General features: G+C 44.6%; 1 protein-coding gene across 1 annotated transcript in view; it reads left to right on the forward strand.

Annotated features, from left to right (window-relative positions):
* Positions 1 to 2,511: 2,511 nt before the first annotated feature.
* Positions 2,512 to 24,516, forward strand: part of large1 (LARGE xylosyl- and glucuronyltransferase 1) — a 61,422-nt gene continuing 39,417 nt past the window's right edge. Inside the window, exons 1-3 of the mRNA XM_012841398.3 lie at positions 2,512 to 3,939; positions 18,552 to 18,607; positions 18,793 to 18,997. Coding sequence (XP_012696852.2) covers positions 18,892 to 18,997 — 106 coding nt within the window. The 5' untranslated portion in view covers positions 2,512 to 3,939; positions 18,552 to 18,607; positions 18,793 to 18,891. The remainder of the gene's footprint in view (positions 3,940 to 18,551; positions 18,608 to 18,792; positions 18,998 to 24,516) is intronic.

Here is a 24,516-nt window from a genome sequence, read left to right on the forward strand (position 1 = left end):
ATAAAGCCTCCTGACTTTGTCTGTCTTTCTCTCTCTATATCTATTTATCTATGTCTATATCTATAGATCTCTACCACCCTCTCTCTCTATATATATATATAGATAGATAGATAAATGGATACTTTATTAATCCCGAGGGATTTATTTATTATTTATTTATTTACAATATTTATTTATTTATATATACAGTATATACATATCTTTCGGGCCGTCTTTCCTGACTCTCTTTCCCTTTGTCCAACTCCAGTGAATCACTCTCCTTTGTCTTGCATTGGTTCTCTCCCCTCTCTCTTCCTCTTTTACACAGTTTTTTTCTCTTCATGCTCTCTCTACTTAGCCCCATTAGAGTCAACCACACTTTCACAACCAACCACTCCTCAAAAGCGTGTCAGTCTATCAAATCTAAAGATTAATCTTACCCATGTACAATCAGGCACTCATCCGCAGAAGGGGTTTGGTACACACAGAATACAAACCAAAGAGCATAGAAAGTTTAAAGGATGGCTCAGAAGCATCAGTAGAATAATAGGGGACTGGTGTTGGGGATAGGGGATCAGCATATTTTAATTCTTGTATAAATATAATATAATATTAATATTAATATAATGATTATTATAATATTCTAATGATTGACCAGAGGAGTAGTAAGGGGAATGCCCAGAGGTTTGTGGGAAGAAGGCGGCTGAAAGATTCCTGAGACAGCAGGTCTTTCTTGTATGGGGGTGGGGGACGGGGTGCTAAGGGATTTGTGGTAGAGTGATGAGATTTGGGATGCTCTGTTATGTGTGATCTCAGTTCTTGCAGTTCTTGCACTACTTTTCAGTCATCACTGAAACAACCCAGGCGGGTGAGAAACCCTATACTCCTGGGAAAATTATATGTAAAATCCCTGAGAAAAAAAACTTTGCTCTCTGTACAGAGTAGAAATGTGTTAGGTGAAAACATTTCAGTACAACACAACATTACAGTGTGCCTGTCTGTGAGAGAGAGAGAAAAAAAGAGAAGTCCTCTGAGCCAGCTAGAACTCAATTCACTAATTCATACACACGAATACACAACACGCTCAGGCCACTACTGCTTCCAAACCATCAATTTGTGTCAATAAAATAACCAGACAAGCAAAAGAAGACTATTTTGAATATTGGAGAAGCCAAACTACCAGTCAAAGTAGAATGAACTTTTATCTGACCCTAAAAAGAGAGTATACATTGGCAGAGTATGTCTTCTCTGTCAGAGACAAGAAGCAAAGGCAAATCCTGACCAAGTACAGGCTCAGTGACCACAACCTTGTAGTGGAAACAGGTAGACATGGGGCGACAGTGGTACAGGAGGTAAAGAAGTCGTTTAGTAATCAGAAGGTTGCTAGTTCGATTCCCTGTCGAAGCGTCCTTGAGCAAGACACTGAACCCCTAATTGCTCCTGATGTGCAGTGTGCCATCAGTGTAAATGTAAAATGTGTATACATTGTAAGTCGCTTTGGATAAAAAGCGTCTGCTAAATGACTAAATGTAAATGTGGTCTCTGCCAGACAGGGAAGGTTGAGACGGAGGAGCATTTTGTCCTTAACTGTGAGAAGGTTACCTAAATAAGAAAAAAACCTTTTCTGTAAATTAAAAACCCAAACATCCTTGAAAAAAATGGCTATCCTCTCAGAGGAGCGACCTTCAGCTGCTTTGGCAGAAAAATACATTTCATTACGTCATAACATATTGGACACAGAGGGACACTCGCCAAACCTAAATGCCTACATTTCCCTGTAATATCTATGTATATTTTGAGTAGGTTTAGGCCTATGTAAGTCTGCACATAGACATTTAGATTGTCTTGATCCTTTAATTCCTTATCCTTTGTGTGACAGCTCTGGGAATAACCTAATTTGTCAATAAAGGACTTTGAATTGAAATGAATTGAGGGAGAGAGAGAGAATCAGAAAAGGGTTCATTCTGATTTTGATTATCTCCCTTTCTCTCTCTCTCTCTCTCTCACACACAAATACACATGAGCACGTACGCAAGAGTGTGCACACACACACACACACACACACACACACACACACACACATATATATACACATACACACACATGCACATGCACAGTGAAATCAGTGTAATAAATAGCTGTTTTCAGATCCATACCACTATAATACGTTATTTTGAAAGCTTCGCTGTATGTGTGGTATTTTGGTGTTTTAAGGTATCTACATCATCAAAAGCCATCACAAAGTCAATTTTTCTGTAGAGGCTAGTGACATCTTAACAGTTTAATAAGCTATCAGCACATAAATTGGCCTTTCAGACCATGTTGCCACTTTTTCATGCATGCCTTTAAATCTCCCACTTCCCAAATCCATTACTCCTTTATTAATAGCTTATTCCTCAACTATCACTGCTTAGCCTTAATTAATACACACAAGTCCCCTCTTCCTAAAGTACTGTAACTGAGTCCATTCCACTGAACTCATGGCCAGGTTTTGGAGGAAACACTACTGAGAGGTAGAGGAGGGGGGTACAACAGGCGCTCTAGGATTGGCCGCGCGCTGCTTGTCAGGACCGGAGGAGGCTGGGAAGAAGGGACTGTTGTGTGGAGGCCGACTTGGAAGTGAAACGCACAATCACTGCATCAGATACAAATGTCCTGTCGAGCGAGACGCTACGCATTCCAGTGGAATACTGTGCGTCGCTGGACCGCGATGACATGAGAAAAGATAGCGGATGTTCTAGAAAAAGCCGTCCTTAACTGTTCATTTTGAAGTCGCGCGAATGCCGCATTTCTTCTTCGCTCCGTACCTGGCAGCTGGTGACAATAACAAAAAACGTTCACTGCGTTTCAAAAGAGTGGACTGTCGCTGTTAGACACACGGAACATATTACTTCGCAGTACCCGGTTGACAGTATTTGCAGTATTTTCTTTTGTTTAGAGGCAAGAGGCCCAAAAGCGTCTCAAGAGCCAGGTTGCACTGTTTGGTGCCCTTAGCCCATGCTAACGTTTCACTAAAAAGCTGTTAGGTTAAGTGGACCCAATATATGCTACTGCAATTGGCACTATTTGAAAATGTCTAAAACTTGGGTTGGGTAATGGTATGATCTTTAATTAGCCCAGACGTAAGGCGACACTAAGCAGCCCATGTCATAGTTTTGTCGGATATTATTAAGAACTACTCTTAGGCGTTAAGTAGCAGAGAAGAAAGACACTTAGTCAAGGCTACTCTGTGGGGGGAATAACCTAATCCTGTGGCTCGAAGTAGCCTACATCATGGCTTCCTAATTTCAGCACCAGGTCGGATCCTTATGACATTTTGGAGTTTATTTCCCAGAACTCAAGTATACATAGTGTTTTAATAAGTCAAGGCCAACCGCAGTCCAGTGACGTGATATATAAGAATATAGTCGCTGTCCGTTTGAATAGCCATATTCAAAGAAATAGAGTGACAATCGGGTATACATACGTGCGTAACAAGTGTAGGCCACAGCTGTTGCTGGGACAACTCAAATGGTCTTTACCAAGCTGACTGGAAAAATAAAGATGTACTGGGCTGAATAGGCTAATATACTCAAGACTAGAAGCTTTAAATTAAGAAATTTAAGGAAATGGCCTCCTTCTTGTCAGGCCACTACCATGTGCAGCTAATCCTGTAATTTATTTAACATACGTGGAGCGTTTGGATTTACAGGTTATGAAAGGACTATAACCGCGTGGTAGACAGATCATACCCCAGACAGCCAATCTGTTATGATGATGGGATACAGGCAACACCTGATGCTGAAGGAATCAGAGAGAGTGCATGGAACGGACTCTGAAACAACAGCTTGCAGCACTCAACTCGGACAATTCAAACGGGTCTAGTTCTGGCACACTCACCAACATAGCTCTGAATGATCCTGAAGACTTCCCCTTTATCCACTTCACCTTCGCTGTGGACTCGACGTCACTGCTCCTCAGGTAAAGTTTTCATGTATTACTCTGTCCACCTGTGGGCCTAGTCTTGCAGGGAAACCTTTCACTCTGACGTGAATTACGTAGAGGCAAATAATTTACATCAGTAGTGTTTTATCTCTGTGTGATGATCTCAGGCAAGTGCATTACTTACATTTATTATTGAATCTATAAGATAGCCTTTGCAGTCTGAACTGAAATACCCAAGGGCACAAGTGGTTCTCAGTGTTTTAAATGGAGCGATATGCCACATTACATTGACTCTTCAAAAACATTACATGTGTGCTGTACAGTTCTGTACAAGATTACCCACCCTGTTTTGGACGTGCTGTGCTGTTGCCACAAACAAGGGAGCTTAGATCAGAGCTGCTGTGGATGGCTCCATTGATTTTCCTGTGAAAGCTGCTTGGCGTGAAATAATACATTTTAGTCAGCAATCATTGCAGTGTGATCACTGTAAATGTTATTGCTATGGCCGCTGACGGGCGGGAAGATGAGCATTTTCCTTTCTTTATTTCTTTTTTTTCTCTCATACTTCGCTCGACTGCCTGATGAAAATGAAGGTCCTTGACCCCTTGACCTCCTCCGTCTCTTGCGTAGGCACTGACGAGTACAGTGTCTTTGGCTGCCATCAGATTAATTTCTTTTCGTAGCATTTGTGTAACTCATTTCTCCGTCTATGGGTAAATACTCCTTTAATGTACCTTAATTTGTGGTTGTGTTCAGATTTGTTGCCTCAGTTGAGCTGATTACATGTCAGACAGTGAGGCTATTCATGCACATAGCCAGGGAGCTACTTATCCGGAAAAAAAAATCACAAACATATTGCAAATGGATGATGTGGTATTTTGGAATATGACTTGCTGCTAAGGTTTTAGCTCAATAATTATGGATGTCTCTTGGTCATACAGTGTCAAGTGTTCATATGTATGTGTTCATCATTGTGACATATGGTTGAAATGATGGCCTATCATCTCTTGTATTTTTGGTTCCTTCCTTTTGTTACTTGTTTGACAATCAGTGGTGAAAGCCTAGCATTGACTTGGAGTTGGTACACTTGACTCAGCCAGACAGTGCCTCTCTTTTCTGATGTCGTACAATATGTTTATTGTTCTTTGTATACTGGTTTCACAGAGCTGACTTTTGTTTTGCGTCAAACCCTGACCTTTCACAGTTTATTAGTATCAACAGTTCCACTTGGAGCCATTCATTGACAAAACAATGAATTGACTGAAACACTACCCTACACTTTTCCCCCCATATTAAATCAGTCACTTAAAATCTTATCTTTAAAAGATTTCTTTACAAATTTAATTCCTAGACCCTGGTGATAGAATTTAATTTGTTATTGAGAGGATTACATTGCAAATAGAGACTTAGCAAAGAGTATGGGTCTTGTCTAAGCGAACCTAAAATAAACGTCCCAAGGGAACAGCCTTTCTATATAGGCCAGTACTGAGTCAGTTTCTCATGCACCCAGACCAAAGGCTGTCACAAAGGCACAGGGAAAGGCATTTGAGGTTCAGGCGAAGAAATGTGCCTGCCAAATGTAGAATAAACAGCAGGGAGGTGGAAGAAAAAAGGGTTTAGTGTACAGTGTAATATCGCAGTATTTATCTGCATGATGTTATTGCAATACAGTAATCGCAATATTAATTTATTTAATATTATGATTTAAATTTCATTCTGGAATACGTCTACTCTGATAACATTGCCTCTGAAAGTCCACAAGATGGCACAAGTCCTTGTTCCTCTCTTACGTCACAGTGGAAAATGGGAAGAAAATTCGAGTCGAGAACAAATGTACCGCACCAAGATGGCTGCCGAGACACTGTGTATACGAAGCGTAATATATGGGAGCAATACATCGCAGAATCAAATAGCAATACTTACTGTATCGTAAAATGTAAAGACTCGCAATAATATTGTATCGTGGCCCAAATATCGTGATGGTATCATAATGTTGCCTCTATGGCAATTCCCACCACTAATAAATAATCACTTGTTTAGAATGTTGGACATGGCAGTGATGGCAAAAGGACAGCCAAGGTTTGTGCATTGCGGTCGAGTGGAACTGCCTGAAGTTGAGATGGCCTTTGGGCAGACAGCAGGTTGGAGGATAGCTGATTACTGGCAAACCCCCCGCCATCCAGCACCTCAGATTCGGAATCAGCTTAACCGAGCTTTACCTAGTAAGCCCACTGGTGCTTCGGTTGCTTCTCTTTTCCCAAATTGCAGCAGCAGAGATGCTGGGGCAATCACCGGAACGACAGTTCACCTAAACCTGACACCTACATCTCCCCGGACACATACGCAGAAAAGGGGAGTCAGAAAGAAATCAGAATCTCTGCTGTGAGTGGAAACAGTACTAAGCCCCTCTCCCCGAACCCTGCGACCCTTCTAGAGGATAACAGCACGTCAGAACAAGTGTGCCTCTTAATACTTTACTGTTCATTAGCCGCAATGGCATACTGCCTCCCTATGTAATAAATGGCCACTTACACAAGCGGTCAGGCTGTCTTGTCACATTAATTTCTCATTGTTTTTTAATGCAAAGGAGGGCGGCACTGAGATGGGTGTCGGCAGAGAAGGAGGGGTGAGGGGGTGGTGGATGTGCTTGCTGGGTAGTATTAAGCTCGGGGTACGGATTTTGGTCACCGTTCCCTGATCTTCCTCCGCAGGCCTAGCTACGTTAAGGTGTTAGGCTCCAACGGTGGTAACCAAGGAGTCAATTAGCCCTCTGCCTCGACACTCTGTGTTGGTTTGAGAAGAAAAAAAGAAAAAAAAGAGTGTGAAGTGTTTTCCGCACCCAGGGTGCATCGACCTACTCGGCGGTGGGAAAGGTATTGACCTTCTGAGACGTGCCAAGGTACAGTAAGCCAGCCACCTCAAGCCCCCATTTCACAAAGGGCACCAGCTGACCCCTGGAGTGGCCGGAGAGAATGAAAGGATATGAAGAGTGACAGCCCTCTCTGTTTCTGTTTTCCTCTGTATTCTCTCATTCCTGTTATATTACTGGTCTGTTTAGCGCTCATTCTCTCGTTGCCTTGTATCTGTCCATATTTGTATGTTTGCAGTGTGTCTTTTCTCCCAATCCCCCCCCACCCCACCCTCACCGTCTGTCTGTCTATCTGTCTGTCTGTCTGTCTGTCTGTGTCTATATCTGTCTGTCTGTGTTTCCCTTCACCTCCCTGTTCCCCCCTCTCACTGTTTGTCTGTCTGTCTGTCTGTCTGTGTCAAAACTGTCTGTCTGCGTTTACCCTTTACCTCCCTGTTCCCCCCTCTTACTGTCTGTCTGTCTGTCTGTCTGTCTGTGTCTATATCTGTCTGTCTGTGTTTCCCTTCACCTCCCTGTTCCCCCCTCGCACTGTCTGTCTGTCTGTCTGTCTGTCTGTCTGTGTCTATATCTGTCTGTGTTTCCCTTCACCTCCCTGTTCCCCCCTCTCACTGTCTGTCTGTCTGTCTGTCTGTCTGTCTGTCTGTCTGTGTCTATATCTGTCTGTCTGTGTTTCCCTTCACCTCCCTGTTCCCCCCTCGCACTGTCTGTCTGTCTGTCTGTCTGTCTGTCTGTCTGTGTCTATATCTGTCTGTCTGTGTTTCCCTTCACCTCCCTGTTCCCCCCTCTCACTGTCTGTCTGTCTGTCTGTCTGTCTGTCTGTCTGTCTGTCTGTCTGTCTGTCTGTCTGTCTGTGTCTATATCTGTCTGTCTGTGTTTCCCTTCACCTCCCTGTTCCCCCCTCTCACTGTGTCTGTCTGTCTGTCTGTGTCAAAACTGTCTGTCTGCGTTTACCCTTCACCTCCCTGTTCCCCCCTCTCACTGTCTGTCTGTCTGTCTGTCTGTCTGTCTGTCTGTCTGTGTCTATATCTGTCTGTCTGTGTTTCCCTTCACCTCCCTGTTCTCCACTCTCACTCTTTTGATGTTGATCTATGAGGCTACTGTACTGCATATGATCACAGGTTCTTACTGCAGCCCGCTTGTCATGTTTTGACGGGCCTCCCAAATAGGCGGGTGATGCAACTACTGAAATGAATCCAATCCGAGATGATAAGTCTGTGTTTCTGTGTCACACCAACGGCCCTAAGTAACCGTGATGTTTGCTCTTCTGCTGCTTGGCGACTGGGCTTCGCCTGTTTCCCAGCTCCGCATGGCGTGAATAGTGATTGACAGGTCTAAGGCGTGAAACCATGTCTTCCCCACAGACAAATTGATCCTGACTTTTCCTGCGGTCGAAATTGCGGTGTATTTGTTGACTCCTGCTGGGTGTTTTTGAAGCAATCTAAATGCGTTCCCGCCTCACGCAACTTTACTTCTTATGATAGTAGGCACTGATCGAAGGACCAAAATGTGCTTTATGATTAGTGTGATACAGTCCTGATGTGGGTCCACAGTAGTGTGATTGTGGTGAGTGAAACCAATTAGGCATTTGTGGATTGTCTCTGTGTTGATTATATGAGCTGCAGCCTATGTTGTGAGTATGGGTGTACGTTTAACTGAGTCTGAAAGTCGGTTGGTGGATGATGATATGTGGGGTGGGGAATGATGTCTGACCTTGAGTGTGGTCACACTCGAACACTTTTTCAAAACTTATCTTGTAGACAGGTTCTTTAATTGATTGGCAGGCCCGTAATGCAACAGTGGCTACCAGAATCAACAATAGGGAGCTGTGTGTGGGTATGTGTGCCTGTCAGCGTGGACAGACAGGGTCTGATTGACTGCTCTCTCACAGCATCTGAATCACTGACAGACACATAGATATCTCAGATACAGACCAATCACTCACTGATACCTGTGCTACTGGCAAAGCCAGAGTCGAACAAGAGAAGCATCCCGCTGGTGTCTCCAAGAGAAATGGGGGGTAGAATATGTATGAGCCTGTCACCACCACTTCCCATGATTCATCTGTCAGGGCCGATAGAAAATCACGCCGTCACCGTCTGAGTGTGCACTCGTCCACAGGAAACATGCCTGTGTTGATTGTTCCGCTAAGCTTGCAGCAGCAGCACGATATTTGCTTTTTTTTTTATATGGATGAGGTGGTGTCATGTTTTTTTTGGTGGTGGTCGTTTTTTTTTTGTGGCAACATGGGTTTTGTTTCACAGATGGCGAGTGGATTTCAGACACATTTGTGAACAGCGAGTGGAGCTGAATTAAGTTCTTCATGCCTTGATTTAAAAACAAAAAAAATGAATATAAATCCCATCATGCCACATGCACTTACGTGTCTTAGTTTTCTTTTTCTCTTGAGCTCCAGATGTTCGTTGGCTCAGCTTCAACTTGGCACAGTCAGGAAAGCTCCACTGCAGTGGTAGCCTAATGCATCACACCCTGCAAGTTGAAGGGTTTTAGGTATAAGTTTCCAACAAGCTTTTAAATGGTTTCCGCTCATTGGGTTTAGTGTGATGAATTGAGCCGATTCAGGGCTCGCCAAGAGGTCAAGGTCTGGATAACTTTGTCTGTGGATAACGTCAACCCAAATCATATATTTTTCAGATCCTGCTAATAGTAATTTAGTCATTTAGGCAGATAGTGAGTAGCAGAACGACCGCTGACAGAATTAAAGCAAAGCCGGGGGACTTACCCGCCTCTCGGTAGGGAATGGCAACACGGGAGAGGAGAGGCTGGATTTCACCCGCTCTCCTGCTGGGATGGCTAATGTGATGTGTAACGATAGCGTACACAGACAAAAAAGAATCCCTGGAATGGTCCCTCTTTTGCAAAAAAAATAAAAAATTTCGCTCAGATTTTTCATTATGGGGGATTAAACGGGGACTGAATTGCAAGGCTTTTTTTGTTGTGGTTGTGGCGAAGGTATCGGAAAAACAATTCAAAGCCAGTGGATTAGCGAGAAGTTGGCATGCTCGATATTCACAGTCGTCAAGCAAAAAGCTGGGGGTGGGTGTCTCGGAATTGCAGAAAGTTTTGGAGCGTGACAGTGGTGTTTCAACTTTCTGGTCCTCAGGAGCAAAGAAAGCAAGGTTTTGGAGAAGATAAATAGAGATAGAATGCCGTTGAAATTTCAGATTCTTCCACTATGAATTATGCTATTGTATTAGGTTTTTCATGCCTGCTTGTTGTTTATGTTAATGTTCATGGCATCATGAAGTATAATGCATTGACTTTGCATATTGATTGAGGGCGGTATCTCGGTTAAAGCTATCACCGGCAGGATGCCTGGAGGTCTTTCATTTTCTCAATACACTCAGGAGAATCACTTTAAAGAAGCTCCCTTCTTCTTGCCTCCCCTTCTCTTCTCTCTGTCCCCTACTCTCCCCTCTGTCTGTCGCTCCCTCTGCTTTCCTCTTTTTCTCAGACTTTCTCACTCTCTCCTCTGTCTTGCATGCTGGAACGACCTTCATCATGAAAAATGGATGCTCATCTCCAGGGATAAATCCCCTTCTGCAGAACTCATAAATAAACATCCTCATATTCCTTCTGAGAGTGGCAAATTTAGAAATGGCTGCGCTAATGAAGTGCTAGAACATTTGGTGGTGTGTAGTGCCAGGCCAAAAGCTCCAGGCTTGCCGGCACTAATGCTGAAGGGAGGAGGAGAGAGAGAAAAGAGAGAAGGGGAAAGAGGGAAAGGGACGGAGAGGGACGGAGAGGAATTTGCACAAGAGGCGAGGGAGAGGTAGAGAGAGAGAGAGAGAGAGAGAGAGAGAGAGAGAGAGAGAGAGAGAGAGAGAGCAAAACAAGATGAGAGAGAGAAGAGCAATGAAAGAGGATGAGCTCAACTGAGAGAAAGAGGAAAAGAAAAATGAGAGAGTGAGTGAGCAAGCGAGCAAGGAAGAGATAGGAGCCAAACAATGATGAATGTTTCCACGGGCTGTTTTTATTACTCCTGTTCTGTCGGCACCGAAAAGAGGCCTTGATTAATTACCCTTTTGGATCGGCACGGGCCCTCGTCCCTTTTGACTATAAACAGTGAGCCTCGTCCCTGAGCCTTTTGTAAACATTGGGAGAGCGGTTGTGCAGGTTTTGGGGGGGGGGGTGTGACATTATCTTTTCATACTGTGGGACTGCAGGGGGATCTTAACCAGGGCAGCATCTGAAAGCTCCCCATCATCACCTAGAGGGTAGTTCTCACTGTGTTTACACCATTGCCGGTGAATAAAGCAAGGGGAATGGGCTGGCAGTGTCGCACCGCACTCTGGTTTAAAAGCGGACAGCGGATGCCTAGGTGGAACCTCAGGTGTCAAAACTTTGTGCTTTGAGCGAGCTCTGCCAGCTGGGACTGTCGCCATGGCGACAAAACGTTATCCCATCTCTCGGAAATTAACGAGGCGGCCTAGTTTTGAGGAATTTGGAAGTCTGCTGAGGGGGTGTGGGGGGTGATGGGTAGAGGTAGGAGGGATTGGTTGCCAGGCTGTATTAATTGGTTTGAATTGCCATAGAGGTCGAAATTCATCTTTTCCCTGAAAATGGCATGCATATTTCATGATGACCTCTGGCAGTCGGTGGGTGTTCTCCAGCAAACTATTAACTGCGGCTTAGCGAGGACCCTCTGCTTGGAGCGAGACGCCAACCCTGCCCTTCTAATGTGGAGCTCCCACTCACAAAGCCATGCAGCCTCCTACCTACTTCTCAAAATAAACACTTCGCCGCATGTTAACAACAGTCTGAGGTAAGATAACGAGAGACGAAATTAACTCCATTAACTCTTTAATTTCTAACTTTTTTTCTGCATTTATATTTGGTCAAGTGGTGCTCCATTCTCCCCTCTCTTGGAAAAGAAATCCCAGTGTTCTTCCCTGCGTAATTGGGTTCCGTCATAACCTTTGGCTCCTTCTGACTATCGTGGAGAGAGTTTGGCTGCAGGTGGATTGAGGGATGACTTCACCTCTGAGCTTCTCATCCTTTATCTCCCTCTCCCACTCCCTTTTATCCTCACCACCGCTCTCTGGAAGCCTCCCCCCCCCCCCCATCTCTCTCTCTGGAAGCGCTTAGACTCTTTGTCGAGTGTATTTGCAAACACAGCTTTAAGTGGCAGCTGCTTTCCACCACTGCCTGGTCACATTTCGCGCAACATGTCGAAAGCAAAAAGCCCCTCTGCTTTAAATCAGTGCTGACAAGTAACAGACAAGAAGATCCAGTGCTTGTTTGTGCCCTTTCTCTCCCATGAAGGGCAAGGGTTTCCCCATTCCGTTTCATAGCTTTCCGCCTCACAGGGGAGCAATGACCTGTGGCAATTGCTCAAAGTGAAGGATGCACCCGGGATCAAACCAGAAGTGACAGGCGCAATATGGCATCACGGGCCGTCTTGGAGGCAGCACAGGGGCATGCGTGGACCTGGAGTCCACTTGATCTAAAAGGAAACCCAGTTTCATCAAGGACCCTCAGCCCCAACTCCCAACCCCCTACCCCCTTTTCCAACACTTGCGTATTGTAAACGTTTCCACTGGAAAAGGGGACAACGAGGACCCAGCTGTCAGTGCGCGTTGCCATGGGCTAATATTTTAAATTTAGCACGCTTCCCTCCGGGTGCTGCACGAGGGCAGATCTGAGGCACTCTGCCGTCCCGTCATGAAAGGAAGCTGATGGGTAACGCGTGAGCGGCGGCCCTTAATGGACTTTAAATTTAGTTTGCGCTGAAATTAAAGGCGCATGCTCCGGCTTTGTACGAGTTCACGTCAGTTCAGACCGTCGGAAGTAGGTTCTTAATTTAGATGGACAGAATACCAAACATAGTCTTTCCACGCCGGCTCTTATGTCATTACCAAACCTCTGAGGGACGAGAGGAATTGAATTCATGAGTTGTCAGAATGTTCGGTTATGGGTTGTGCTTCAGCCACTGTTACGAATAATGGATTAGATAATGGAGAAATGTACATGACACGCGTGCAATACATGCATTACTCACACACTGGACTATGGACTACACGGGCTTACACACGGAGTTGCATGGAAACTCACACACACTCTCTCACACACACACGCACACACATTGGTGCACACAAATATGCAGCTACATATGCACAGAAAAGGTGCACGCAAAAATGTTCTCAGACACACCCTGACACACACACATCTCTCTTTCATCTTAATTTAGGGCTCCAGTGCCACTAACCCTTCAAAAACATCAGAGGTTTTCTCAAAAGATGGATTGGGTGTTAAATTCACTCTCACCTCCCTTAATACCTTTTGCCACTGCAGTAACTTTGAGTTGGAGACATTCCTCTGTTCCAGTGGTTTGTGTGCAATGTGTCCACGTCTGTGTGTGTGTGTTTGTATTTGTGTTTGTGTGGGGCCGTGTGTAGGTGGGTGTGTGGGCCGGATACCCATTAAAATTCAATCTTTGTGTAAGCTATAAAAACTCCTGACCCCAACATCTCCGTCAACATAAAAGCACTTTAAAGGCACTGCTTGGCATATCTCATGCTGACTGTTATGACATTATCAGTCATTGTCAGGAAACTTTCCCTACAGCACTGCAGGAAACCCAGGAAATCCCTGAATCTTTTTGGCTTTCATGCAGAAACCCAAAAGACGCAGACCTATTTGAAAAGCCGCAGCTACTTTATGTCTTTGTTCGTTTTTTTTTATCTTCATTGTATTGCACAATTTACATTTTAAAAGGCTTCGGCAATAATTCAAAGTAGAGATGGCTGTTTTCCCGTTATGCTCCTCATCAAATCAGACTCTCAAAGTTTGTCAAGTTGTTCCAGCACTTACCATAAACTTCTGGATTCTCAGCTATAATCCTGTCATCTGTGCTACTTGCCTTTTTGATGCATAAAATAGCAAACAAACCCAAATAATCACGTTTCCTATTTCAACAGTCTTCAGCAGATGGAGGCATGGCCAGGCCTAGTGCCGGCACAGCACGCACGTGGTGCCGTGGACGAGCAATGCTCCTAAGCAAGTCTGCTGCTCCAAACAGAAACGGCTACATCAACGCCTTAACTGTGTGCGTCAGGCAAGAGGGGAATACCGCTTTAAGCAACTCATTTTTCCCCAGCAGCCGGCTAGACCTGCGGATGTTTGAACTTATTGAGCATGTTCTTTTTTTTTTTTTTTTTTCGGGTGTTTCCATCTGCCAACGTGGGCGTGTCTCTTACCTTGAGGTGCCCAGTCAGCTAGTCTGCAGCAGGCTTCAGCGTTGGCACGGGCTACGGCGACAGGAGGGCCGTTAAGCATCCTACCTGGGCCAGCCTGCTTTCGCTCAGAGCCCATACTGCAGACAAAGCAGGTTTGGAGAGAGTATGTTTCCGACATCCATCTCTTTCTCATCCCGTCTCCTCCTCCGTAATGAATTTACTCCTGCTTTTGCACTTTTTTTCGGCTCCAGATTTATGGCCGTGTGGCAGAGAGATAGCTAAGCACCATTTCAATTTAGCAGACTTTTCCTCATTTTGTAATGAGCTAAGCTTGACCCAATCCATTCCACAAAATGACCATTTAAAGGTGAGAGAGTAATTCCAAGCACTTAATCATGGATTGTCTGTTGCATAAACATGAATCCCCACACAGCTTCTTACTGGAAGATGCATTACCCCTTGCCTGCGTTTATCCGGTTGATTTTACAAGTGTTTCTTGCAAGTAGCAATTTACATGAGAAATTTTGTAAATATGGAGAAATCAGCCACAAGAAATGTGACTGGGGAAGAGGGTTAATAAAAGCACTCTTAAAAACCTGACAGAATTGTCATTAGCTGTCCACAAGCCATCCATGTTTTGTCTAATCATTGTTAACTGATGTTGACAGACTAATTGCATTTCAGTATATTTAGCTGAAAATGGGTTGTCTGGTTTTATTTAGCAGACCAGGTATTCATGTCAAAAGGAAGACGTGATTGAGCTCTGGAAGTTGAGGGAAATTACACCTGAAGTGTTTCAAGGACACAATGCTTGAGAGAAAAAATGGCTGCCATCACAGTGATGGCAAATACATTATCACTATGCATGTTTCTCTGAAAACGAAACCCAAGACCCCAGTGTCTCTCATGGCATTGTTGTTGTGATGAAGAGAGTTGCCTTGTTTCCTGTCTGTGTTTCCTGTCTGTGTTGTGTTTATCTGTGATTGGGGGTGCAGGTTTTTTGGAGAATCCGACCCTGGCCTGTTTGGACAGGGATGGTGTTGACATGAAGCGAAGCAGGCATGGCTCTTGTAAATGGATTGGGACAGTAGTGCTGCCTGTGTCATCCGGAGAAATGGTATCTGTCCCCACTGGCAAGACCAGCCCCAGAAACCCACACGCACCCTCAAATGCACTTGCAGTTCACACAGCTCCAGCAGTGTGTGTGTGTGTGAGAGTGTGTGTGTAAGAGAGAAAGCGTGTGTGTGTATGTGAGAGAGAGGGAGAAAAGAAACTTAACTGTTGTTACATTTTGATTTATTTTGAGTAAAAGTTTTTGGTGTGTGCGTGTGTGCGCACAAGATTGTAGGCATGTGAGTATGTTAGGATATGGACCACCACCCCTGTCAGAAATAAGGGTCTTGTTTGTGAGTTGAGTAGCTGTGGCCACCGATCCAGACTATGAGGAGCCTGTTGAAGGCACACAACCCCTCCCCACACACATACACACACACACATACACACACACACACACCACACAAACACACATACATACAGTACATACACATACACATACACACACACACATAAAATATACACACAAACAAGACAAACAGTACATGCATCTACATGGTAGCCCTTCAAGCAGCAGGAGACTGCAGCATTAGACCACCTTATCTAATCTTTCTCTCCGCATTAGTAAAAAGTCAAAGAAATGAAAGTGCTTTTGTATCACAGGGCCATTTTGCATTTTAAACATTTATACACATTCTTTCCAACATGTGTACAGAAATTGAAAAGCATGTAATGAAGCCATCCACTTATTACAAAAATGTATTTCACAGAAATACTTTCAAAATCAGGGGATCTCAATAAAGACTAAAATAGTGCAGATTTACACACTGTCCGCCCTGTACAGTATATCTGTAAGATATGGCAGAATGTACTGCAAATAAATCATCAAATGTTGTAGGGAAACAGGATCCACATTCAGGGCATTTTCTGCTTCCACATTTCAAACCTCAGGGTCATGCTTGTGACTTTCAGGGGCATTCTTTTTTTTTTTCTTCGCCAAGCCCACCATAATTCCTAACCCTAGCGCACTGTCACGTTAGACTCCAGTCGGCACAGAAACACCATCTGAGATCAGCAAGAATTTGGGGTGGAAGTGGTGGTGAGGGAGGTGATTTTTCATGCGAGATGGCGAATAGATAACAGAATGTCATGGAAGTGTAGTATTTATAATCATTTGTTATAATCATTTGTATGGGTTAACTATATGTAATCAAGTATTTTTTTTGCCTTTTTTGTCTTGCCATAGTTTCCTATGACAAGACTTCAATAGTGGGTTAGACATCACTCACCCGAATGTAAAAACTCCAAAACCCTATAAGCACGTGCAACTAAATCACACAGTTATTCCTACGGTGTGGTGCACCAACTTGTTCCGTTTCTGTGTGTCTATGGATTTATCACAGATATCAATTTGCTTAAATTTCCCAATGCTTTCCCCCCTATGGCCTCTGGAGACCAATAGACCGGGGATGTAGTCGTGATCGCTGATCGTTTTAGTGTCAACATGCTGAGATATACTGTAGAGTGGTCCTGGGCGTACAGTGCCATTTCTCTGCTCTGGTTGAGTGGCTCAGAGCATTTAAAAATGCCCATTGGTGTGAGTGTTTATTGAAATGGCCTTACCTTAACTGAGCACTTACTGTGTGGATTGTCTTTCTCTGTTGTGTTCTCTCTCTTTCTTTCTTTCTTTCTTTCTTTCTTTCTTTCTTTCTTTCTTTCTTTCTGTCTCACTCTCACACACACACACACTCAACACACTTTCCTTAAACTAACAGTAAAGCAGACAGTGTTTGTCAATATTACTTGACTCACAGGTGAAAATTTGACTCAGCGTTTCGATCTGTTTACACAGAGCTTGAGTGTATTTCAGCGTGTATTTCAGCATTTTTGATGGCCTCTCCAGCATTATTCTTTCAATATACTGTATTCATGACCCTTTTTTGATGTTAGTGACTCGGCGTGTTTGCTCTATCTTCAGCCTCAGGATTACTTTTCGTCATATGACAGTCAGGTGACATTCATACATGCCAGCAGTAGCCATCAGGTTCACTCTCCATTCTCTCTGGTCTTTGGCCTTCCACGTTCATGTTCACAAACTAAGCTGTTTTTGTGGAGCACAACATAGAGTAGATGAATTGAATAACTGAATAATGCAGGAGATCCTGGAGCTGGCGTGGCCTCCTGTTGAGGTGAGCGTGTGTACGGAGGTCGAAGCTGCAGCGGAGAAAGTGGAGGTCGAAGCTGCAGCAGAGAGAACCTTGACGGGGGGTAGTGGGGGGGGGGGTGTATGCGTTTTCCTTCCACCTCCCATCTCAGGTTGACCTCATTTAGCCTCAGTCAAGCAGCTTGCTGGGTACCCCGATGGTAAACGAGGATTAAAAAGCACCTTTTGATAAGACTGGCATTCGACTCGCTTCCCCAAACAAGAAATAAACACTTTTGTATCATTGCACACCCTTCTTGGTTCTTTGTTGCACTTTGATTTTTATTTGTAGTGGGTTTGTGTCTTTTTGCCATCTTAGTTGGTGCCAGCCAGAAAAAAAAAGCTTTTTACCTTCGATTTGGCCGGCTCTTCCTTGGGTTGAGGATTAAAAACCGACTGGGGTCAAACAGCTAATTGCAGAAACGCTGTTGTAACGGATAGTGACTGTATTAATATCTCCCATAATGAGGCTTTTGAGCCGTCTGCATTCTGTGGCTGCAGAAGTACTCCTCCAAACAAAGTGGTGGGTCATCAGAAATCAGTCCGTTCCTACTTAAGAGGCTTTCTTCTGCGGTTCATTTGTCAGTCTAATGCATCGCTGTGTTACTGGATGCACTTAAGTGGTATTCTTCATTTGCGGGTCCAAATCCATCTGAAGGTTGCGTCCAAACCATTAGAATGGAAGAGGCGAATGCTTTCCCTGTATCAGTGTATTGTTTTTCAAAAGATTTGGTTCATGTCCTTCATTAATTGTTAAAGCACAAGGAGAACCCATTAAAAGAGTGAAAAACATTGAGTGTTACGGAATGTTTGCTGTCAACTGAAAGCAAAGGTTTTTTATTGCTTGAGCGAAATGTTTTCTATGGCCTGTTAGAAAGCTGAAATCATGAAAATAGTTCGGTTAATGAGCAGACCTTGGTTTTGTTTTGTTTAGACAGCATTTAATACAACGGCACAGGCAATGATATAAAGCAATAAATCACAGGTTACGTTTTAGGTTTTTACAGTTATACAGTTAAAGGAGAGGGATGTTTTCCTAAACATGATATGTGTTTCTAAGTAAACAAGTAGGGCAATACATTGGAATGGCCTCATGGTATGAGTGAAGCCTTAGAAAGTCATAGTTTTGCTTTTTGCTTGTTGTAAAACAGCTGTCACTTTCTTTGTTATTTTTGTGGATGACTGCCAGATTGGTTGACATGTTTTGATTTGTTAGCTGTAAACAGTGTGTCTGCCATGAAAAGAAATATCCTGGAAGTGTACAGATTGATCATGGTTGTGTTGACTGATCTCTCTCTCTTGCTCGCTCTCTCCGAATATATTTTAGATGCTGTATCTTCACCACGGGTGGCACTCCAGACAAATTCACTGTGAAGTTCTTTGGTTAGTTGAGTTTGTACTAATACCATAGTTTTAAATATGATCATGTTTCCTTTCTTTTTTACTTCAGTCTGTAAAAGGGGTGTAATCACTCCTTTCCTGTGGAAATTATGTTTTAATCTTTTCTTTCTCTCCCTCATTTCTCCCCTTGTATCTTTCACACTATCTTTTCACCCTTCCTGCCCCAGACTGTGCCATGCACTACCCTCGCCAGCAGCTACTACCCACACAGACACCTAGAGGTTGCTCCACCTCCTGATTCCGTCCTCTTCGCCCACCCCCAGAGGATGCTGGGACTGTGTCGTGGGCGCAGGAGGTTCCTGGCCTTCTCCCTCGCCCTGCTCTTCATCCCAGCGCTCACCTGGCTCTACCTCTCCGTCGGCAACTTCCAGGGTATGTGACTCTATTCCCCCATGTTCTCTGCTTCTCTCTCTCTCTTTATATTTCTCTCTCTCTCTCTCTTTCTCTCTTCCTGCATGTGTGCTTTAGTGACTCTATTCCCCCATGTTCTCTGCTTTTCTCTCTCTCTCTTTCTCTCTTTTTTTCTCTGTCTCTCTCCCTCTCTCACCTGGCTCTACCTCTCCGTCGGCAACTTCCAAGGTAGTGAGAGGAGTTTTCTGTGTGTGTGCATGTGGGTTCTGTCCTCGTTCCATCCATGTCACAGATATTGGCAAGATGTTTTTTTCTCCATGAGACTCTGTCTTGCCTGTCTTCGATTGGGTTGCCTAGTTGTCTATTTAACACTCAAATCCTTGTGTCCTTGTACATTATGTTCTCTCCCCTTGGTCCTCTCTCTACTACATTCAATTTCGTCATGATCAAACCGCAGCTCAAAGGGCTCCTTTCAAACGACTCCTTTCAAACGACTCCTTGTCCCACTTTTCTAATGGTGGGTGTCGATTATTCCAGCACTTAGGACGGATACCATTTATTTTCTATGGATAGAGACAGAGTGTCATTGACGGTGGCCCAAAGCATCTTGGGAAGGTGGCACAGCCATTTGAGCAATTGCGGTGTGTCAAGAAGTTGGGCCACTCGTTCATTATTTAAATGGATCCGGTGAACGCGACACTTTTGTCCAACGACATCCAATGATGTTTCATAAACAGGGGATGGTCTGGGAGAGAAGGTATTGGGTCCTTGGTTGTACTGCAACGTTGTCTGTGAAATATTTGTTCCACCTGTTAGGCTAAACATTTTGTAGCCTATAAACTTGCGAGGCAAACTCATTTTAACCATCTCTTCCACAACCCACTGCAAGACACAGACCAGTGAAGCGGTGCTTTGGAGATGTTGGTGATTGATGGCATCTCTGGTGGGTTTTTAAGATGACATTTGGTCATTTCAATAAAAATAAGCTATCTAAGCCAATATTTCTTGTCAGACATGCTTGAATAAGTTAGCTTAACTAGCCATATCATTTGCCTGTGTGTTAGCCTAAATACCTGGCTAATTTAGTTGTGTGTTTTATATGCTGCTCCAGGGAAAACCATAGAAAACAAAACACCCATAAGCTGCGGAAAGAGGGAAGGTGATGCATTTGCAGGCGAAATTCGCGGCGGAATAGTCGATATGCACCGTAAGGCTGTAATTAAAAGCCTGTGGTGTGGTACGCTGATGCAGTTGTAGATTATTGATCTGGACACGAGGCATTTCCTCAGCCTTCAGCGGGGGTGTGGGGGGGGGGGGGGTTGTCTACTACAGGGCCCAGCACGGCTGAGCACCAGGAAGTTGATTTCTTCTGTTTTGCCTACTTTGATATTGTATGCATGAGTTACCGTACCCTCTTTTAACCTGAGTGCTTGCTCACCATGATTCGGTGCCAGGAGTCTTTCTTTTTAGTGCTGTGGTTAATGACTAAAAGATTAGAAAAAAGATTCTTTCTGCCTCTAATTAATAATTGTGATTAAAGTAGCAGTTTTAGTCGGGAGGCCTTGGTCACTGTGAGAAACTTCCCCCTCACTTTACAAACTGTGTCTATAAGGGAACCCACAGCCACTGGGGCATGCAAAGTAATTATTTGACTCAATAGTTTGTGTCCCTTTCTTTTATGAAGAAGTTCTTATTTAATATTTTGGGCGAAGGGGAGAAGGCGAGGGCATTTCTAATTTGAAAGGGAAAACTGAAGCGATCCTACCATAAGCCCTGAATCTTTTTCCAGCTGTCACCCAGCCTGTCCGATTCTGTTAGTATTTCTTATCACATTCTGTTTCCCTAACTTGGAAAAGCTGTTGATGCCTTTGCTTGATCGTTTGGTTGAAATGTCAGGCTGTCTTCCCCCCAACATGTTTGTGTTGGCTGAGGATCGTGTCATATTTATGTCAAGATGGGACCGAAATGAATACGATATGATCTTCTGTCGCTCTAAAATACAGGATTATCACCTGAGAGTTTGAAAAGGTCACAGAAAAATCAAAAGTTTGGGGAGCTGTCAATGAAACCCCAGATGAAACAAGGAAAGACTAAGGAAAGAGGGGGGAAAAGCGACCTAATAGACTATTTCTCTCCGTCGCTTGGAAAATGCAGTCACAAGCACTGTTGACTGGTGGCCCCTGCAAAGCTAATTGGTGTCAAGTAAGACTAATGCAGTGTTCGCCAACTCCACTAAGCCTTTCCTTCAGCGTTTGCACTTTTCACACTTCTGACTGAGCAAGGAGAACGCTTGTCAGAGGACACTTCTAGCAGGGACTCAGCCACATGCCGCACAGTCACCCTGAAGAATGGTCTTTCTCACACACACACACACACACACACACACACACACACACACACACCACACACATGCACTGGACTACTGGAAGGTACAGGTAAAAGAAGAATAGGCGTGTGCCTAGATGTTTGAGTAAAAACCATGTTGTGTTTTCCTTCCCTTCCCTTTCCTCCTCCTCCTTCCTTGCTGCAATATATTCACTTGATCTGTTTGATCTCGTATGCGCAGCCAGAGAGACGGGGGTGCCCTTCTCCACCCCCAGGTCACGCAGCTCAGAAACAGGGAGAGGCGCCCATGAATGTGTCGTTCTGATGGGGAGATTCTATCTCTCTGTCACAGTCTCTCTCTCTCGCGCTCTCTCTCTCTCTCTCTCTCTCTCTCTCTCTCTCTCTCTCTCTCTCTCTCTCTCTCTCTCTCTCTCCATCTCGCTCTCTTTCTCAAAGGAATGGATTCCCAGCGGAAGCTACAAAGAGCTGACAAACGTTTGTGTCTTCGCTGTCAGCCACGCGCCGCAAAATTTGTACAAATTGAGTGTCACTCCGGCGACGAAGCAGTCGTAAATTGAGTGGGTATTTGCCTGATCAGGAAGAGTGGGCCCTCGGTGTATTAAATTAGCAGCTTGTGAGCCGATCCTGTAGTTATCTGTTTCTCCGACACTGCAGCGGCTCCGACAAGAACCGGGCGCATTCAGCGCTTTAATTGGGCCTTCTTGGCGGCCGGCGGAGCTTGTTTATGCCTGTGAGATTTTTTGGATAGGATTTTAGCGTCGGCGATACTTCGCAGCAGTCACTACCGTCTACTTCTCAGACGATTCTCGCACTTATTAAATCTGCAGAAGGGCCTCTCCAGCTTTCTATCTCGCCTGCAGATCCATTGCTATGGAACCTGCGGGCCTAACCTTTCCACAGCAGACAAGCTTGTTCAAGAGAGAGACAGGGGGAGAGAAAGCCTGTGATTTGATGGACAGTCCGTGACCTTTTCTGGGGTTTTGAATGCTTGTCATTGTTGAAGAGCTCATTATTGAGTGCAGTTGGCGTAAGTGCATTGCCACTCGCTCAAAAGAGTGGTGTTGCCTTGTTGGGGGTTTTTACCAGTTCGCACATCGCTGCGTCTGCTTCTCGGAGTCAAGATGAAATGCCTCTCATCACTGTCTTTCTCTGCTCTAATGCTCAGTAGTTCTGCAGCTATCCTCAGTTCGCTGACCTTGTTGAACGATGTGAGTGTGCTTGTGTGCGCGTGTGTGTGTGTGTGTGTGCGTGTGCGTATGCATATGCGTGCGTGCTAGTATTCTTTTATCAGTCAGCATGACGTACCCTGTCATGCTCCGCTCTGTTCCTGTAACCCACATAAAACCTGCCGTGTCAAAAAAAATGTGTGTGTGTGTGTGTATCTGTGTGTGTGAAAGCATAGCAGCAAAGACCGCTGTGTGTGTGTGTGTGTGTGTGTATCTGTGTGTGTGAAAGCATAGCAGCAAAGACCGCTGTGTGTGTGTGTACGTTTCCCTCATGAATATGCAGCCTAATTTAGGGTCTGTCAGGGAAACAAAGCATCCTTCTCCCTCACTCTCATCCTCTCCCTCTCTTTCTTTAATTGGGACACTCGTTCTCACACGCAAGCCTTGTTCAGCTATTATTGGGGCCGGTTATCTTATGGGAAGAATCCGGAATGTGGAAGGCCCTGCTGGTGCCCATTGTGCTGCACAGTAGAGCATTTGGATGTGGAATGCCAGCTGGCAAAATGGTGATGCAGTGAAACTTCTATCTCCTTTGTGTGTGTGTGTGTGTGTGTGTGTGTGTACATGTGTGTGTATGTATGAGCCCTAGTAGCCCTAGAGTAGCTCACAGATGAAGCGGTCGGTAATCTCTGCTCTGTTATCTCACTTTGGCTCCACTTCCCACACTTCGACCCAGTAGGACATGTCATCGCCACCTTCTCTGCCTCACCTTCTTCACCGTTTTGTCTCTCTCTCTCTCTCTAGTTAAATCGAGAATTCGAGTTGAATAAGTCACTGACAATGTCCGACTTATTGTCACGCAAATTGTGTAGTCAATTTTGCTCAATTGATAATATTGGGCGTGTTTTGTTTACTTGGTGATGTGTTCATGATCTTGGCGTTCCTTTACTATGGTGAGGGTGTGGTTCATGGTGCTCTCTCTCTCTCTCTCTGCAACTTACCCCTCTTTCCTCTGTTATATATATTCTCATTTGCTCTCACAATTCTCCCATATTTTCACACTTGCCTGACGACTCATTGTAGTTCCACCACAGATGCCTACCAGTATCAGATGAGTTGCCCTTTGCGTCTGTCATTGCATTTGGAATCATTGTTTCAGGCTGAGCACTGGTACAGCTAAACCTTGGCTATGAAAAGCGGGTGCATAATGTACTGAAGCGTAATTACAGTCACTCATCCACACTGATTTCTCTCTCTCTCTCTTTTTTTTCCTTCAGAATCATCTATGCTCAACACTTTATTGTGTATTTCTTTCGTGACACCATTTACATGTTAATCAGTTCTTGTGTGCATCAATAAAAGGGGTTCACCATACCACTGTTGTAAGCTCCATGTCCGAATGTGTCAGCAGGTCGAAGCCACCTACTGCTTTCCTGGCTCCGAGATTAGCTTCCTGCTGGAAAACCCTTGTCTGTCTGTTGTAAGATGGTTAAGTAGCAGCCGAGGCCTAGCAGCATGCTTTGGTCTTAGGCCTGCAGGTGTGACAGAAGGCCCAGGTTTCCCAAACTTTGAAAGTAGGTCACTTGCTTTCTCGACCCCGTCACGTGTAGTTGTTAACCAGAGGCGGCCTAGGGGAACGCTTTTAAACGCACGTTTGTAATGTACATGCAGCCACTCTCCGCGGACGGGGCTTACAGAAGTCTGAAGCAATTAATTATAAACGTAATGTAATGTAATTGAGCACAAATGAGTGGCTTCCGGTGGGAGAACAGAGGGAAGGCTGCAGCTGAGGTCTGGTCTCGGGCACTCCCCCTCTCAGTGTCTCTTCCCTGCCGCGGGGCTGGACTGGGCCGCTGAGGAAGCGGAGTTATTATTAAACTAAAAGCACAGCAAGATCAGTCCAGGCGCCGTTCCAGCGTACCCGCGCCTGATACAGATGTGTGCTGACACCTTGGGTTCGCGCTCCACTCATGGAACCATATGCCCACACACACACACACACACACACACACATACACCCATATATAT

This window comes from Clupea harengus, chromosome 16 (assembly GCF_900700415.2).
Source record: "Clupea harengus chromosome 16, Ch_v2.0.2, whole genome shotgun sequence".
In the NCBI taxonomy this organism is placed as follows: Eukaryota; Metazoa; Chordata; class Actinopteri; order Clupeiformes; family Clupeidae; genus Clupea; species Clupea harengus.